Source organism: Epargyreus clarus, unplaced genomic scaffold (assembly GCF_041222505.1).
Source record: "Epargyreus clarus isolate Ecla_fem2 unplaced genomic scaffold, WU_Ecla_fem_2.2 ptg000011l, whole genome shotgun sequence".
NCBI lineage: Eukaryota > Metazoa > Arthropoda > Insecta > Lepidoptera > Hesperiidae > Epargyreus > Epargyreus clarus.
Genome location: NW_027332219.1, coordinates 2038941 through 2057310, shown reverse-complemented (window position 1 = coordinate 2057310; position 18370 = coordinate 2038941). Strand labels below are relative to the sequence as shown.

At 41.8% G+C, this 18370-nt stretch overlaps 2 protein-coding genes across 2 annotated transcripts in view; both read left to right on the top strand.

Annotated features, from left to right (window-relative positions):
* The first annotated feature begins 2429 nt into the window (after positions 1-2429).
* Positions 2430-7016, top strand: LOC140745743 (uncharacterized). The gene is made up of 5 exons (XM_073077637.1): positions 2430-2935; positions 3173-3351; positions 3739-5930; positions 6384-6575; positions 6696-7016. The coding sequence occupies exons 1-5, from the start codon at positions 2430-2432 to the stop codon at positions 7014-7016; spliced, it is 3390 nt and encodes a 1129-aa protein (XP_072933738.1).
* Positions 7017-11409: 4393 nt separating this feature from the next.
* Positions 11410-18370, top strand: part of Pu (GTP cyclohydrolase punch) — a 46660-nt gene continuing 39699 nt past the window's right edge. Inside the window, exon 1 of the mRNA XM_073077730.1 lies at positions 11410-11710. Within this exon, the coding sequence (XP_072933831.1) occupies positions 11641-11710 (70 nt within the window). The 5' untranslated portion in view covers positions 11410-11640. The remainder of the gene's footprint in view (positions 11711-18370) is intronic.

Below are 18370 nucleotides of genomic sequence, written 5' to 3'. Positions count from 1 at the left end.
TTATAACGGTCTGTCTGTTGACCTATAGGACGGCCACGACATAGATCTTGCGTCTTTGTTATGTCACGGAGTCTAGTTGGGGTTCCGTAACGAAAGGGAAAAACGGTAGACCGCGCCAAACTGCTAGTACGCTCTGAAGTTGTGCGCAGATTTAATTAGCATATACTTCACGAGCTATTGCCCGTGGCTTCGCTCGCGTTACGGAGTAATATTTTCATCCCCTATTTTATCCCGTTGGGGGTTGAATTGATCAAAATCCTTTCTTAGCGGATGCCTACGTCATAACATCTACCTGCATGCCAAATTTCAGCCCGATCCGTCCAGTGGTTTGGGCTGTGCGTTGATAGATCACTATGCCTGTCAGTCACCTTTGAGTTATATATATTTAGATAACGTAAGGGCACACTAACGGGTAGCGGACGGGTGCCGGAGGGTGCCGCGCTGTCTTCATCCCGCTAATATTTGCAATTTGCTATTGCGACGCGATTCGTTTCTACATTCGAGGCGGACTAGTAGTTTGGTGAGTTTGGTGCGGACTATACCCTATTAAGCCTCCGCTGTCTGTCCGCCTGTCACAGGACTCTGTCTACTGAATCGTAATTAGATAGATTTTCAATTTTTCACAAATTGTGTAACGGCTACCGTTTTTAACAAACCGTTTTAAACGTTTTTAACGGCTACCGGCTTTAACAACAAATACTAAAAGTAAAAAAACCTTGAAAATCTTTTATCGCCTTATCTATTAAATAGGTAGATAGTTCAAAACTTCACAATGCATTTACTTCTAGGGCTGCTATTATACCAAATAATAATGAAAAAAAATCCTTGTACGGAATCCTCCATATGCGAGATCGACTTGCACTTGGCACATTTTTTTATTTTTATCAATGGTGCGTACTGTTTATCTTAAATGTTTACGTTTCTTATGGTAAAACAACTTTTTATAAGATTCTAGTAAAAACTATTTACATTCAAAGTTAATTTTTTATGGTGATAAAGTACCGTTTTTATAAGATTGAAGCGTTTTTATATAATCGTTGTTGCGGACGGCGAATAAAATAGTCTTAAGTTGTGATTATAAATTGTTTTTTAAATGCATAAATTGTTATTTAGTTAAGGTTTATGTTATATTACGTTTTGTTATGTATTAGAAATAAGTTTATGTAAATAAATAAAGGAAAAATATAAAAACCCCTAGGATAGAAAGAGAGGGACATGTATGAGCGAGATAGCGTGTTAGAGAGAGAGGGCTATAGGAAGTGAGCGAGACGGGAATAAGAGCGACTGCTGCGTTAGCCCCCCGTCGGTTGTAACACTCACTTTGCCACTTAAGGTGGCTAGAAATAGGGTCCGGCACGCTCCGGAAAATAGAAGAATTGTGAATAAATGGTCAAGAAAAGAAAATACAGGAAGAAAAATTCAATTGGAGTTTTTATTGCAAACCCGTACTCAACATTGGTCCTTCGATCGGCGGATACAGAAAAAAGAAGCAACCAGCGCGTCTACAATGAACACACGAAGCAAGAAGACCCACTCCGAGTCCGGCATCGGCGAATCGGAGCACCCTCCGCCAGGTGGGCGGGGGCTGTTCCACCGTATATATGAAGAATCGCCGAGATCGCCATCGACCGCAGTCCTCACCGGGACGCCCGCCGGTACATCCGTCGGGAGGATCCCACCAGGAAGGGTCCTCGAGCGCTCACCTGTACGCAGCACCGCACACCCCGAGCACCCCACGTCGCAAGAGATACCGTCGCGCTCCAAGTCGCCTATATGCCGGCCCACGTCTCCGGCATATAGCGCGGCGCCCAGTATACGTTCGCATCGTTCGTCGGTCAGCGTCGCGGCACGAGTTAGGCTAGTCGAATACGAAGCGGAAAAGGAGCTAGCTGAATTAGAAGAGAGAAGAATACAACTTAAGAAGACTCTAGTAAAGAAGCGGCTAGAAGCGGAAATCTCTGCGATCGAAGCGGAAGAGGGGGGGGAAACTATCTGCGACCAAGAAAGAATACACGACTGGGTGAACAAGAGCCACGAACACGCCGGAGCGCAAGTACACAGGGAACAGGAGGTCCTACCTCCCCCGTTAGAAGTACGGGGGGAGGAACGGCCTCGGCAGAGGGGAAGGGGCATCGAACAATTAGCAAACGCCTTAGAGAAGATGATGCACGTACGACCCCCGCCGCGGCAAACGTCGGAGCTCCCAGCATTCTCCGGGTCCGTCATGGAGTGGCTACCCTTCAAAGCAGCAGTAGAAGATTCGACGCGTCTCTACAAATTCAGAAAATTTATTGCGGCTTCGAAACAGTCTCCGTGGGGAAGCGAGAGAGACAGTGCTCTCTCAACTGTACACGGCGACTCACCCGGACAGCATAATGAAGACGCTAGAAATGAAATACGGTCGACCTGAATATATCTTCGATAAAGCAATGGAAGAACTGAAGAGACTCCCCAAGGTCGGCAACTCCAGCAGCGAATTGAATGAATTGGCCATCAAGTTACAGAACGTCGTCTACACTATGAAGAGTGTGGACCACCGTGGTTATCTACGAAATCCATTACTGATAAGGGATGTAATGGAGAAGCTAAGCCCTCACCTGGTGAGCAAATGGGCGGAATACGCGGCGATCAACGAAGGGAAGATTGCATACAGCGACGAAATTACAATACTCTCGGAGTTCCTGATGGGTGAAGCAGACAGGGTACTACGCTACACGCACACGGCGAGGAACAGCGCTCCGGGGCTTCTCAGAGGGGAGAGGCCAGTAAGGAGGACAGCACCTCGGGAGAAGGTCTATTCTACGAGTGAATCGACGCGTGAAGAGCGAGCACCTAGCTGTCTACGATGCCAGTCTACAAGCCATCACACTCCGAAGTGCCCTCAGCTGAAGGAACTCACCATCAACGACAGGTGGAATTGGGCGAAGGAACAGCGGTTATGCTTCAAATGCATGACACGAAGACACAGTAGAACCACATGCAGAGCGAAGCCGTGCGGAGTCGACGGGTGTAGCATGCAGCATCACGCCATCCTACACAAGACTGCAGAGCCCGCCAGGAGGGTGGAGACTTCTGAGTGCACAGATCAGGGTGCACCCGCAGCGGTCATGAGCGTCACATCAAAGGTGGCACCAAGAGCGGTGCTATTGAAGACATGTGAAGTAAAACTCAGCGGTCCACGGGGGGAGATAAGGACGCACGCCCTCCTGGACGAGGGGTCTACAGTAACCCTTATAGATGAAGAATTGGCAAGTCACCTCACCAGCGGCGGACCGAACCAACCTCTAAACATAAGAGGTATCAATGAACAAAGAAGAATCGACAGCAAGGCGGTCAAGATTCAAATCAAAGGTCTACACGAACATGAAGCATACTCCGTGACAGCCCGCACGGTGAAGGGACTTCAATTGCATCATCAGCGCGTACCTCAGAACCTGGAGCGGTATGCACACCTGCGAGTCGTAAGGGAGAAAATCAGCACGGGGGAAGCTCGACCTCGCATACTAATAGGCACCGACAATTGGCACTTAATAGTGTCCCGACAGCTGCGCGCCGGCAAGAAGAACGAACCTGCCGCATCAAGAACAAAGCTGGGATGGGTTCTACATGGGTCGGTACCTAGGAGGTTCGTCTACCAGGACCAGGCGGCCGTGCTTCACGTCTGCACGGGCGACATACAGTTACAGAAGCTCGTCGAGTCGCATTTCGACGTGGACTCGCTCGGCGTATCTACGAAAGAGAAGATTAACAAGTACGACAAGAGAGCCAGCGACATCTTCGAGGCGACCGTCAGACGGAAGGACGGACACTTCGAAGTGGGTCTACCTTGGAAAACTGACAACCCCACACTCCCCGACAGCTACGAGCAAGCATACAAGAGGTTACGCACATTGGAAAAGAAGATGGAAAATGAGCCCACATTCAAGAAGGAATACAGCGCTCAAGTGGCTAACCTGCTGAAGAAGGGTTACGCAGAAGCATGCGACGGCAACGAAGAAAGAAGTAACGTCAAGTGGTACTTACCTCACTTCGCGGTTGTCAACATTAACAAGCCAAACAAGATACGAATGGTATTCGACGCAGCGGCCAAGATTAACGGAGTCAGCTTGAACGACTACCTGCTGGAGGGGCCCGACCTGTTGGCGTCTCTGATTAAGATCCTGTTTGGTTTCCGCGAAAAGAAGATCGCGGTGACGGCGGACATAGAAGAAATGTTCCTCCGAGTGAAGATACGTAGCGAAGATCAACCAGCCCAGATGTTCCTGTGGCGGGACGAGTCCAGTGAAGCCCCGCGCAAGTACAAGATGACGTCAATGATATTTGGGGCCTCGAGTTCGCCGTACCTCGCTCACAGCGTGAGAAACAAGAATGCCGCCGATTACGAAGAGGGATACCCGGAAGCTGCGCGAGCCATAAGGGAACGCCATTACATGGATGACTATTTAGATAGCTTTCAGTCAGAAGAGGAAGCTATAAAGGTCATAAGGGACGTCATTCATGTACACGAACAAGCCAGCTTCAATCTGCGGGGATGGAACTCCAATAGCCCAGCGGTCCTCGCGAGTATTCCCGACACGAAGAAATCGAAGAATGTCAACGTGCAACTGACGACACACCAGTCGGAGAAGACCCTGGGACTAAGATGGAACCCGAGCGAAGACACCATAGGCTTCAATACGGACATTAAGAGGGTCCCCACCGAAGTCAAGTGTCAACAGCGAGCACCGACCAAGCGTGAAGCACTGAGCGCCGTCATGTCAATCTACGATCCCCTGGGCCTCGTAAGCCAGTATACGATCACCGGGAAGATATTGCTACAGCAACTATGGGTCAAGAAGGTCGGCTGGGATGAAGAGCTACCTAGGGAGGAAGCCGAAGAGTTCCAGCAATGGGTCGCCGGACTACAAGACATCTCGAACTTGGCCTTACCACGTTGCTACAGCCGCGACATGACTCCGAGCTCAGAGCTACAGCTGCACATATTCAACGACGCGAGTGAACAGGCCTACGCGACCACGGCGTATTGGAGGATCACCCATAAGGATGGCACCGTGGAAGTTGTACAAGTCATGGGCAAGGCTAAGGTGGCGCCGTTGAAGTTACTCACGATTCCCAGGTTGGAGCTACAGGCAGCACTCATCGGGGCGCGTATGGCGAGCACCATCCTGAAGGAACACGAATGGAAACCAGGGCGAGTCTACTACTGGACGGACTCCAAGACGGTACTTCATTGGATAAGGAACGATAAGAAGAAGTACACACCGTTCGTGGCGCATCGACTGGCGGAGATAGGCGAGCTGTCCCAGGTGGAAGATTGGCGATGGGTGCCCACGGCCGACAACGTAGCCGACGACGCCACGCGAATCGAAACGAAGAAGATCACTGGCGCAGACCGATGGTTCACCGGGCCGTCATTCCTGAGCTTACCAGAGGAGGAATGGCCTACCGAAGCTACAAGCAGTGACACTTCAGAAGAGGCGGCGTACACCATCACCACAGACGACATCACGGACCGCATGGGCTGCCTGCCGGACATAACGAGGTTCTCCGCCTACAGACGACTCATAAGGGCCACAGCGCTAGTTCAACTCTACGTACAGAAGCTAAGAACAAAGAACAGAAGCCTGCTGTTAGAAGTCTCCCACATACAAGACGCCGAGCTGCGGTGGATACGACAAGCACAACAGGACTCCTTCGGCGAAGATCTACGTAGACTGCGGGCTGGACAACACTTACACCGGCATAGTAAACTAGCGAAGTTGGACCCCGTCATCGAAGAAGGAACACTGAAAGCCCGAGGCAGAATAGGAGCCTCTAAGACGTCGACGCACTCGAACCGACCTGTAATATTGGATGGTGGTCACCCCTTCACACGCCTACTAGTGATGGACTACCATCGAAACGCCGGACACGCTAACAACGAGAGGGTCGTAAACGAGCTGCGACAAAAATACGTTATATTTCGACTACGACCGACAGTAAGAAAAATGGCTAAGGAATGTCAATTGTGCAAAATAAGGAAAGCAACGCCGCAAACACCGCCACGAGGGGACTTACCAGAAGAGAGGACAAGTCCAGGGCATCGACCGTTCAACTACTGCGGCGTGGATTACTTCGGCCCCCTAACAGTCACTATTGGGCGCCGACATGAGAAGAGATGGTGCGCACTGTTTACCTGCTTAACTACACGAGCAGTGCATTTGGAGTTGGTGTCATCGCTGTCGACCGACTCGGCAATTATGGCACTCCGAAGGATGGCCGCCAGAAGAGGATGGCCACAGGTGATCTTCTCAGACAACGCAACGAACTTCAGAGGTGCTGACGTCGAGCTACGAAACGCATACCGGGCATGGGGTCCGGAGCTACATAACTTCTGTCTACAGTATGGAACCAGCTGGCGTTTCATCCCACCGGGGGCTCCGCACATGGGCGGGGCATGGGAGCGGCTCGTGCGGTCAGTCAAGACCGCGCTGAGCACCACACTGAACGAGAAGTCACCCAAAGAAGAAGTCCTTCAAACCCTACTGGTGGAGGCCGAGTACTGTGTCAACGCTCGGCCACTCACGCACGTCTCCGTGGATCCCGCCGACTCAGAAGCACTAACCCCCAACCACTTCCTGATTGGGTCGTCGACCGGGCTGCCGCTGACGGGACCCTGCGAGGAAGCCGACCGCAGCGTGTGGAGAAAAGCACAGGCGCTGGCGGACCAGTTCTGGGGGCGGTGGGTCAAGGAGTACCTGCCGACGCTGATACCTCGAGGACAAGAGACAAGGGCATCACGACAACTACGGGTCGGCGACCTGGTCATCGTGGTCGACAACACGCTACCCCGCAACACATGGCCACGCGGCATCGTCGAGCGAGTGCACGAGGGACCCGACGGCATCGTTCGCTCAGCAGACGTGAGGACCAGGGGAGGAGTCTTCAGGAGGCCCGTGGTGAAGCTCGCCGTCCTCCAGATAGGGAGGGCTACGACGGAGCTGCGCCGGGGGGAGGATGTTGCGGACGGCGAATAAAATAGTCTTAAGTTGTGATTATAAATTGTTTTTTAAATGCATAAATTGTTATTTAGTTAAGGTTTATGTTATATTACGTTTTGTTATGTATTAGAAATAAGTTTATGTAAATAAATAAAGGAAAAATATAAAAACCCCTAGGATAGAAAGAGAGGGACATGTATGAGCGAGATAGCGTGTTAGAGAGAGAGGGCTATAGGAAGTGAGCGAGACGGGAATAAGAGCGACTGCTGCGTTAGCCCCCCGTCGGTTGTAACACTCACTTTGCCACTTAAGGTGGCTAGAAATAGGGTCCGGCACGCTCCGGAAAATAGAAGAATTGTGAATAAATGGTCAAGAAAAGAAAATACAGGAAGAAAAATTCAATTGGAGTTTTTATTGCAAACCCGTACTCAACAATCGTAGCAAACGAGCTTGGAGTGCGTCGTCAACCCATTATTGTCCCACTGCTGGGCACGGGTATCCTCTCAGAATGAGAAGGATTAGGCCATAGTCCACCGCGCTGGCCAAGTGCGTATTGGTAGACTTCACATACATTTGAGACCTTTTTTTAAAACCTCTCAGGTATGCAGGTTCGTCATAATGTATTCCTTCACCGTTTAAGCAAGTGATAATTCATTTCTAATACGCACATAATCAGAAAAATCAGAGGTGCGTGTCTGGGATTTGAACCTCGGACTCCCCGATCGAGAGGCCTAGTTACAACCACTTTCAAGCATAGTATAAGTGTATGGGTGGTAGGATCCTCTGTGATCGACTCCGGCAGCACCGCCACACTTATTTCTAATAACAGCAGTGTTAAGCGCTGCTGTGTTCTGGTTTGCAGGGTGAGCTCAAAAAGACAAACGTATCTGAGGCGTTCTTAGCGGGTAGCAACGCATTTGTGGTTGACTTCAAGTAGGAATCTAGTCTTGTCTGAAATTGATTACAGATATCCAAGGGCGGCAGAAGCCACTATCATCAGGTGAACTGCATGTTTATTTTCTACTTATAAAAAATAAGAAACAACAGAAATGTTATTAAAACGTATTTAATACAAAAAAAAAACAATGTGAGCCGTCACGGGACGCCTGGCAGATGTGAAACATCGACATTATTTTGTAAAAGTAATATGCAGAAAAGAACATATTGTGATAGGAACTAAATATGTCATAATGATAAAATAAAATATTACGATTTTTGCGCATGGCGACGCGTCGCCACACCGTACACACTACTGCATATAGACTGTATATATATACCATCGTATAGCGTGGCGACGCATGCCGTAGCGACGCCGTAGCGGTTTTACGTGCGGCTATAGATGTTTCACATCAAAAATAATAAAAACATATTGTACTATGTAGTGAGACCAGCGTCATTATCATGAGGAAAAATCCATTGTAAACTAATTTATTAAATGTGTCACAAACCGCAGTCATAGTCCTGGTAAAATCCCAGTAAGAGAAAGGCTGGTAGAATATTTTTAGTATTCATTATACAGGATGTCCTTAAAGGCACAATCGAATTGGATGCAGAATATAGGCATACTTATTGCTTATGAGTATTCAGAAAAAGTAGTCACATTTTTTTATAATATAGGAGTAGCAGGCGATCATGCAGTCCACCTGATGGTAAGTGGCTACTGCCGCCCATGGAAATCTGTAATCAACCCCAGACAGGATTAGATTTCTATCTGAGGTCGGCCACAGATGCGCAACAACCGCTGAGGACTAAGCTGGAATTCCTCGGAAAAATATGTCTTCCTTACCACACCCTTAAAACCAGAACACAGCAGCGCCTAACACTGCGGTTATTAGGTAGAAATAGGTGTGGCGGTGGTGCCGCCGGAGTCGAACCACAAAGGGTTCTACCACCTTCAAATTATTCTTCAAATATTAAAATTTTTCAAAATTACAAACCCCTGATTTTTCAAAATTATGTGTGTATTAGAAATAAGTTATCACTTGCTAAAACGGTGAAGGAAAACATCTTGAGGAAACCTACATACCTGAGATATTTATTAAAAATGAAGTTTCAAAGGAAGTGTGAAGTCTACCAATACGCGCTTGGCCAGCGCGGTGGACTATAGCCTCATCCTTTTCATTCTGAGAGGAGACCCGTGCCAAGTAGCGGGACAATAATGGGTTGATGATGATCCCACAATTTAGACGAATCCAACGACACCTTATGATAAAATTCGTCAAGCCGTTTGACCTGCATGACATACAAGGATGTGACATACGTACATACTTAAACTCGCAATACATTACCCTTGCGATCAGGTCAAACTTAAAATCCTAAACGGTAGACTTTGAGAACGTCTTTTAACGAAATCTGATTAAGACTGTAATTTTAATAGATTGTAATTATGATAATACTAGCTATGTTACTCGCTTTCTGTATTCACCTATAATTAAGATTGTAATGACACTTACCTCTTTTCTTTGTATTTAAGATTGTTGCTTTTATTTGGTGTACATTATGTTGATCATCATATAAATAAATAAATAAAGAACTCTAAGGCGTAGATTTCCTAACGATGTTTTCATTAATAATTATTTTCGAATAAATACAAAACTTTGAAAAATATGAAATTGAGTGGGAGTCGAACCTCGAACCTCGGGTTGTAACGCCAAGTTCCTAACTAGGCTATCGCGTTATCATACATACCACCTATGTACATTTGTAACCAACACCAAACATCAATGATTAGTAATTAATCTATTTAATGTTTTGCCTATCAAAGATCGATTATTAATATTCAATCTATTCAAGTTTTTTTCTTTAAAACAAATGGATAAATTAAATTTTATTTTGAAAAACAAAAAACTTTTAATTATTGATGTAAACGTATAAATTGATCCAAAATATGTAAATTTATATCTGTGTCGTGGGTGCCATGGACAACACAGAGACAAATACACAAACACCCAGACCCAGAAACAGACTAAATTCATCATTTAAATATCTGTCTGGCTGGGGATTGAACCCGGGACCCTCTGCGCGTCAGACTGGTACAAACTTTTAAACTCTATAGTATTCTATGAAATAATTTAATACGTTATATATTAATCATAATAGATCTTCCTCATTCACTCATACATTACGTTTGTGACGGGCCTTCCCATAATGCCTTCCTTGTAATATTGTGGAATTCCTATAAACAATTATCTATTTTAATGTCATTAGTTACGTCACCTTTTATGTTTGAAGCAAACACCACCTGATGGTAAGTGGTTACTGCCGCCCGGACATCAGTAATCAATCCGCGATAAGATTACATCCTCGGTTGGCAACAGATTCGATTTTTCGAAATTATGTCAGTATTAGAAATTAATTATCAATTGCTTGCTTGGAGCAAAACGTCGTGAGAAATCCTGCATACCGGAGATCACTTAAAATAAAAGAATTCAAAGGTATGTGAAGTGTACCAATTCGCACTTGGCCAGCGCGATCGACTATGGCCTAACACTGCTCATTCTGAGAGGAAACCCGTGCCCAGCAGACGGGTTGATGGTGTTGATGAACAACATCATTATAATTAAATTTGGCCTTGATATAGCAGTATTAAATACTATGTTCAGGTTTGAAGACTTTGATAAGGTTAATTATAGAAATAAATTGTCTACCTAGTTGATGTACCCCTGGGAACTAAGCTGGAACGTCTCGGTAAAGTATGCCTCCCTTACCACACCCTTCAAACCAGAACACAGCAGCGCATAACTGTTAATAAGCAGAAATGATGTGGCGGTGGTGCCGCCGGAGTCGAACCACAAAGGGTTCTACCGCTTTCTAAGTATCCCAATGTTAAAAAAGACGTAAATGGTTTTACCACTACCATATTTATTGCCTTCTTTGTGTTTGCCTTTAAGATTACAACAAACAAGTGTCTATTTTATTTCTGTAACCGATCCCAGGATTCCAATAATAATTTAGATTGATTATAGAGTCCATAAGCGTTACTGACAAATTACTATTTATAAAATCTAATACAGATCTCTATTTGAAAACCTACATTAGCTTCAGAATTTAATCTCGGATCAGTAGATGTAAATGAATTCACTTATTAACATTAAATATCACAATTTGATTAATAAAGCTATTTCTTTGGATTAAATAACAAAAATAAGTCAATGCTTAAAACAAAATGTTTATAATTTATTCGTCGAGACGCCATTAAGTAAATTTATATGATCATTACATATCGAGTTATGTTAAACTTATTTCCATGCGAAAAAGTAAAACAAAAATTGTAAAATATGACGCAATAATCTAATGTAATGGTTCCCTTATCACAGTATTAATTAGGTTTAAGTATTTTAAAACGAAAAACGAACAAATTACACAATATTAACAGAATAAATATTTGACGTACGACCGTATAAATATAAGAAACGTTACAGCCAGTTAGACCATTTGGAATCCGGCTGTACGGCGTAGCGTTGGCCTTATATTTCCTAGCATTGTGTGTATTCTCATAAAGTTAGTATTTTTTCATGCTAGCGCGATCACCTTGACCGTAACTTAAGCAAAAACCAGTTCCCGCTCCAATAATTATCGCCATTGCCATTCGTTTGTCAAAGTGACGTTTGAAAGCGCGCGAAACAGGCACCGCGCGGGATTCGGGATCTGTGGCAGCAAAATGAAGGAACTAGCAGTTTCAACCAACAATGGGATCATCGTCGCGAAGAACGGGAAAAAAGTTGACAATGGTAAGTTTTTTTTAATTTGTCTCAATATGGTTACGCGGCCTTGGCGTTTGTTTCTTTCGGCCTAGTTAGTTGTAATTTAAAACCATAGATTAGTAAAGATTACCACTCCTAACAAGAAAATGTACCCAGTTTTGAGAATTGAAATAGTTGCGTTAAAAAGTTTTGCCACGTCTCCGTGCTAAAATGTCCCTAAAATATTTGAAATAATTATTTATTTATTACGTATATTACGCAATTGTTACGTAAATTAGTTATTTATTCGTAAATTTTCTCTAAAAATGTTTTTATTTGTCAAGGATTCAAAAAAAGAACTTACTAAAATAAGCCGTTTGTGGCTTCATTCAATTTCAAGGCGGCGAAGTATCTTTACTAATCTATGTTTAAAACAAATAATAATATTTTACACAGATTATGCAAGCGATTTTTTAAGTACTTTTTCAATAAATATAACCGATAACAATAATATTTCGTAACTATGTACAAAATTATATTTGATTTGTTGAAATATAAAATAAGCCAACCTGAAATAACATTATTTTATTACCTACTGTTGTGATATAAAGGAGTTTATTGTATTCATAAGTAATATTAATTATTCATCAATTTACATATGTTAATACAATACATATAAGTGTTTGCTGGAATAAGTTATTATTATGGTTCACCATATTTAATAACGAGTAACAAAAGTAAATTATTTTATTATAACTTGTAATTAAAAAAATATCTGTTTTAAACGTAAAATGATAAAACTAAACGGCGTAATTTCATATCCTTTTTCAATGCCTATTATTTAAAGTATAAACATTTTATTATTTAACAAGACATCATTTCGAAGTAATAGTAATAATAAAGTAGTAGAAAAAATATAATAAAATCGGCTAAGTATGAGTCGAAGTCGCACACGAATGATTCTGTACCACCATTAATATAATATCATAGCATCTATAGTAAGGTATACACATATTTAAAATTTTAAATATCTATATATTACGGTTTACTAAACAAACCAAAAAATACTAGTGTCTTGTATGGGGACCTAATTTTATTTTTAACTTTTTACTTTGATACTTAAGCCATAGAAATAAATACATAATTTTTTAAAGTGTTTCTATTACTGTTCAAAAGATAAAGTCCTCTGTCAATCGAAGGCTAAGGATCCCTTTACCTAAGGCTAAGGCTAAGGAACTTCACCTTTTTTATGGAACCCTAATAAAGGGTCATTTTTAATACACAATTTAAAGCCATTTCTTCCATTTTTAATAGAAATACATCAGTTGTTCTACTAACCCACAATAAAGGTTTTATTCTACTCAGAAGATTAAGGCTAGTGCTATATCGAAAACTAGTAACGATAAATTGTTTATGAAACAATATCTTTGGGTATTTATCACAAACATTATATTTATACTTATAACATATCATATTACTACTTTTAGACTACCTTATATATAAAATTCTCGTGTCACAATGTTAGTTACCGTACTCCTCCGAAGCGGCTCTACCGATTTTCACCAAATATTATACGCATATTCAGTAGGTCTTATAATCGGCTACTATCTATTTTTCATACCTAAGTGATAAGGCTTGTTCACCCTTAACATTTTTTTATTTATATGGCAACACAACGTTTGCCGGGTCAGCTAGTACTTACATAATATTTTTTGAAAATTACTAATGAAACACTACAAGCAGTTATTTATTGATTTACGCCCTTATTAATTAATCAGTCTATATAATATTTTTGTATGGAATTGTATGTATAAAACTTTTATGAAAACATGTATATATGTTATAGAATGTCTTTCCTCACTTCTTCTCCATAACGAAACACCTTCCTAAGTAGTGATAGATAATTGACATTCAAATATAATTCTGTTAAAAATTTACTTTAATAGAAATATTTTGATTTCGGAGACTATTGTCCGCCTTATTCTACACTAATATTATAAAGAGGAAAACTTTGTTTGTTTGTTTGGTTGTAATGAATAGGCTCAAAAACTACTGGACCGATTTTAAAAATTCTTTCACCATTCGAAAGTACATTATCCACGAGTAACATAGTCTATATTTTATATGAAATATATTTGATAAATAGATTTTGAGGCGGTACAAAGTTTGCCGGGTCAGCTAGTTTATAATATAGGAGTAGCAGACGAACATGCAGTCCACGTGATGGTAAGTGGCTACTGCCGCCCATGGACACCTGTAATCAACACTACATAGGATTAGATATTCCTACCTGAGGTCGGTCATAGATGCGCCGCTACCCCTGAGAACTAAGCTGGAACGCCTCGGAAAAGTATGTCTCCCTTACCACACCCTTCAAAACGGAACACAGCAGCGCCTAACACTGCTGTTATTAGAAAAGAAATATGTGGAGGTCACAAAAAAGTGGCACCGCTAAAGAAATTTTCACTTCAAAAAATGTATAGTATTACAGCTTACAGTATAACAGGGTGTTTAACTATCAATCATAATAGAATACAAGGCAAAATTTAATTATACTTGCAAATACTTTCAAAGAATGATATTAAGGTTACCGATTAAGACAATTACTGGATTGTAATTAGCAAATGATTATTACTGTTACTAGTAAAAAAGAAATGTCTTTTGTGTACTTTTGAGACTTATGATTAAAGAGATTGATGATTTATTTATAACTAGTTTTTGCCCGCGGCTTCGCCCGCGTTTAAAAGAAAATTATATGACATACTAACATACATAAAACTGAAAATTCGTACCTTCATTGGAACGACAGTGGCGCCATCTGGCGAAAATTGGTCTTACCAACTCTGGAACCTTCGTGGGCTCATGGATAACAACTTTGCTAAAGATCATCACTTGATCAAATGCATAGTTTACGATTCAATCCTTACTAATATCGATTAAAGTAATCGATTTTGTTGGTCCAAAAGATCGATTCTCCGATTAATCGATCTTAGATCGCCATCAATAGTTCCCGTGGGATTTCCGGGATAAAAACTATCCTTTGTCCTTTCTCGGGTCTCAGATTATCTTTGTACAAAATTTCATTAAAATCGGTTCAGTGGTTTAGGCGAGAAGAGGAGACAACCAGACAGACAGACAGACAGAGTTACTTTCGGACTTATAATATTAGTAAGGATATTGAAATAGTTAACAAGCAGTTCACATGATGGTAAGTGGCCGCCCGTGGACGTTTGTAATCAACCCCAGATAGGACCGAGTTGAAACACCTCGGACAAATGTGTCCCTTACCACACCCTTCAAACCGGCACACAGTAGCGCTAGACATTGCTTAGATTTGACGACTCGCGTGGCGAAGCGGTCACCATGCCGGTCTGACGCACAGAGGGTCCCGGGTTCGATCCCCGGCCAGACAGATATCTAAATGATGAATTTAGATTTCTGTTTCTGGATCTGGGTGTTTGTGTATTTGTCTCTGTGTATGTCCATAGCACCCACGATACAGGGAATCCTACTGTGGGGCTGTGAGTGTAGAAAGCGTTTATTGCTCTTATTATGTAACATGGTAGAACCCTTTGTGGTTCGACTCCGGCGGCACCACCGCCACACTTATTTCTACCTAATAGCAGCAGTGTTAAGCGCTGTTATTTTCTGGTATCAAGGGTATGGTAAGGAAGACATACTTTTCCGAGGCATTCCAGATGAGCCCTCAGAGTTAGCGGCGCATCTATGACCAACTTGAGGTAGGGATTTATAATCCTATCTGGACTGTAGCCACTTACCATCAGGTGGACTGCATGCTTGTCTGCTACTTCTATATTATCTATACTAATATTATAAAGAGGAAAACTTTGTCTGTTTGTTTGGTTGTAATGAATAGGCTCAAAAACTACTGGACCGATTTTAAAAATTCTTTCACCATTCGAAAGCTACATTATCCACGAGTAACATAGGCTATATTTTATATGAAATATATTTGATAAATAGATTTTGAGGCGGTACAAAGTTTTCCGGGTCAGCTAGTAAAAAATAGTCCATTCTGAGCGTTCTAGCACTATATAATATAATAGTTGTACCTGAGGTCGGCCACATCGTTGCTAGAGTTCCCAAGGGATACTTACATAAGTCAACTACTAAGTTGAAACTACTTATATAAGTCACCCTTGGGGCTTATATAAGGAATTCCAGTTGGTAACGGAAAGTCTTATGTAAGTATATACCACACTCTTCAAACCTGTACCCTTAGTATGAGTTATTACGTTTTTACAAAAATGACGGTTTTTGTATTTGTTTACGTATTTGCCCATACATTTCCAATCAGCGCCCCTAGCGGACTGTATTGGAACTGATTGGAAATGTAAGGGAAATACGTAAACAAATACAAAAACAGTCAGTTTTGTAAAAACGTAAAACCTCGTACTAAGGGTACAGAACACAGTAGCGCATAACACTTGTTTTATGGCAGAAAAAGATGTGGCGGTGGTGCTGCCGTAGTTGAAACAAGAAGCGCATTTCATTTTAGTCCTTAAGGGTAGTAACATATCTGTGTCATTGCCAACCCATCCCACTGCTGGGCACGGGTCACCTCTCAGAATGAGAAGGATTAGGCCATAGTCCACCACGCTGGACAAGTGCGTATTGGTAAACTTCACAAACCTTCGAAAGTTTCTTTTATTGTGTATCTCTCGTGTTTTCTCGTGTGTTGAGGTTTCCTCAAGATGATTTTGATTGATTGACATTTGTCATATATTTCAGAATTTATTACCAATTGGCATAGATTAGTAAAGATTACTCACTCCTAACAAGAAAATGTACCCAGTTTTGAGAAATGAAATAGTTGCGTAAAAAAAGTTTTGCCACGTCTCCGTGCTAAAATGTCCCTAAAATATTTGAAATATTTATTTATTTATTATGTAAATTACGCTGTATTAGTTATTTTTTCGTAAATTTTCTCTAAAAATGTTTTTATTTGTCAAGAATTCAAAAAAAGAACTTACTAATAAGCCGTTTGTGGCTTCATTCAATTTCTAGGCGGCGAAGTATCTTTACTAATCTATGCCAATTGGTAATAAATCGTGGATAGCTTTTCCCACGCCCGGCCTATTATTATTATGTAGGTAAATTGGCAATTAAGCAAATATTTTATTAATTAATTTCTAATGCCCACGTGACTGAATAATGAGTGAAGAATGTTTGGCCAAGTGCGAATCGAATCCGCACAAGGGTTCCGCACGACGAATTTTTATTTTATTTTCTTTTAAATGTTTAGTATCATAGCAACAATATAAGTTAATACATTGTAAAAAATATATTCTGGCAACCTACGGTATAATACATAAATCGAAAAACGGTGAAAATTTGTTGTCTACACTAATATTATAAACAGGAAAACTTTGTTTGTTTGCTTGGTTGTAATGAATAGACTCAAAAACTACTAGACCGATTTTAAAAATTCTTTCCCCATTCGAAAGCTACATTATCCACGAGTAACATAGGCTATATTTTATATGAAATATATTTGATAAATAGATTTTGAGGCGGTACAAAGTTTTCCGGGTCAGCTAGTAATGTATATAACCAATATCTAGGTTTGCGTCCGATATTAATAATCATTCTACCCTACCTAACTTTTTGAAGGTAGAACCCTTTGTGGTTCGACTCCGGCGGCACCACCGCCACACTTATTTTGCCTCATAACAACAGTTTTAAACGGTGCTGTTCTGGTTTGAAGGCTGTGGTAAGGGAGACATAATTTTCCGCGGGGTTCCAGCTTCGTCGAGGGTAGCGGCGAAACTGCGGCCAACGACAGGTAGGAATTTTATCTGGGGTTGATAATAGATGACCGTGGGCGGCAGTAGCCACTTACCATCAGGTGGACTACATGCTACTTATAAATAGACATATCTATTACGTAGTCCAGTAAAATGTTGGAAAAAAAACATCACACATGTTACGCATCTTAATAAGATACTTTCCATTATCTCATTTAAGATATAAAGTAATTATATGTTAATCCAGGTCTTAATCTATCTATTTGCCAAAGTTCATCTAAATCCGACCAGTAGTTTGTGTGTCCAACAGCAACAAGCATCCGGTCTATCTCACTAATTTTCACATTTATAATTAGCAAGATAAGATGAATAATAATGAAAACATTTTTATTTCAAATCTAATCTTATAAAGTCCATTATGCTAATCTGGTTAATTATAGGAATATATTTCAAAGGTGGTAGAACCAGTCCTAGACCAGGGTGGTACCACCTATTTAATGAAGTATTTTAGCGTTTCTGTTGAATATTTGAATGCCAATTGGCTTATGTATGAGGCGATCTTAGGTCTCAGTTGTCAATCTTATAAACATAAGGTAGAACCCTTTGTGGTTCGACTCCGGCGGCACCACCACCACACCTATTTCTACCTTATAACAGCAGTGTAAAGCGCTGCTGCGTTCCGGCTTGAAGAGTGTGGTAAGGGAGACATACTTTTCCGAGTCGTTCCAGCTTAGTCCTCTGGAGTAGCGGCGCATCTGTGGCCGACCTCAGGTAGGAATATAGGCGGCAGTAGCCACTTACCATCAGGTGGACTGCATGCTCGTCTGCTACTTCTATATTATATAAAAAAATTACAATACCACCTTCTATAAAATTAATAACAACATTCATTACCATTCGCAATTGTAACTGACAAGAGGGTAATGTTTTCCGAACGTAT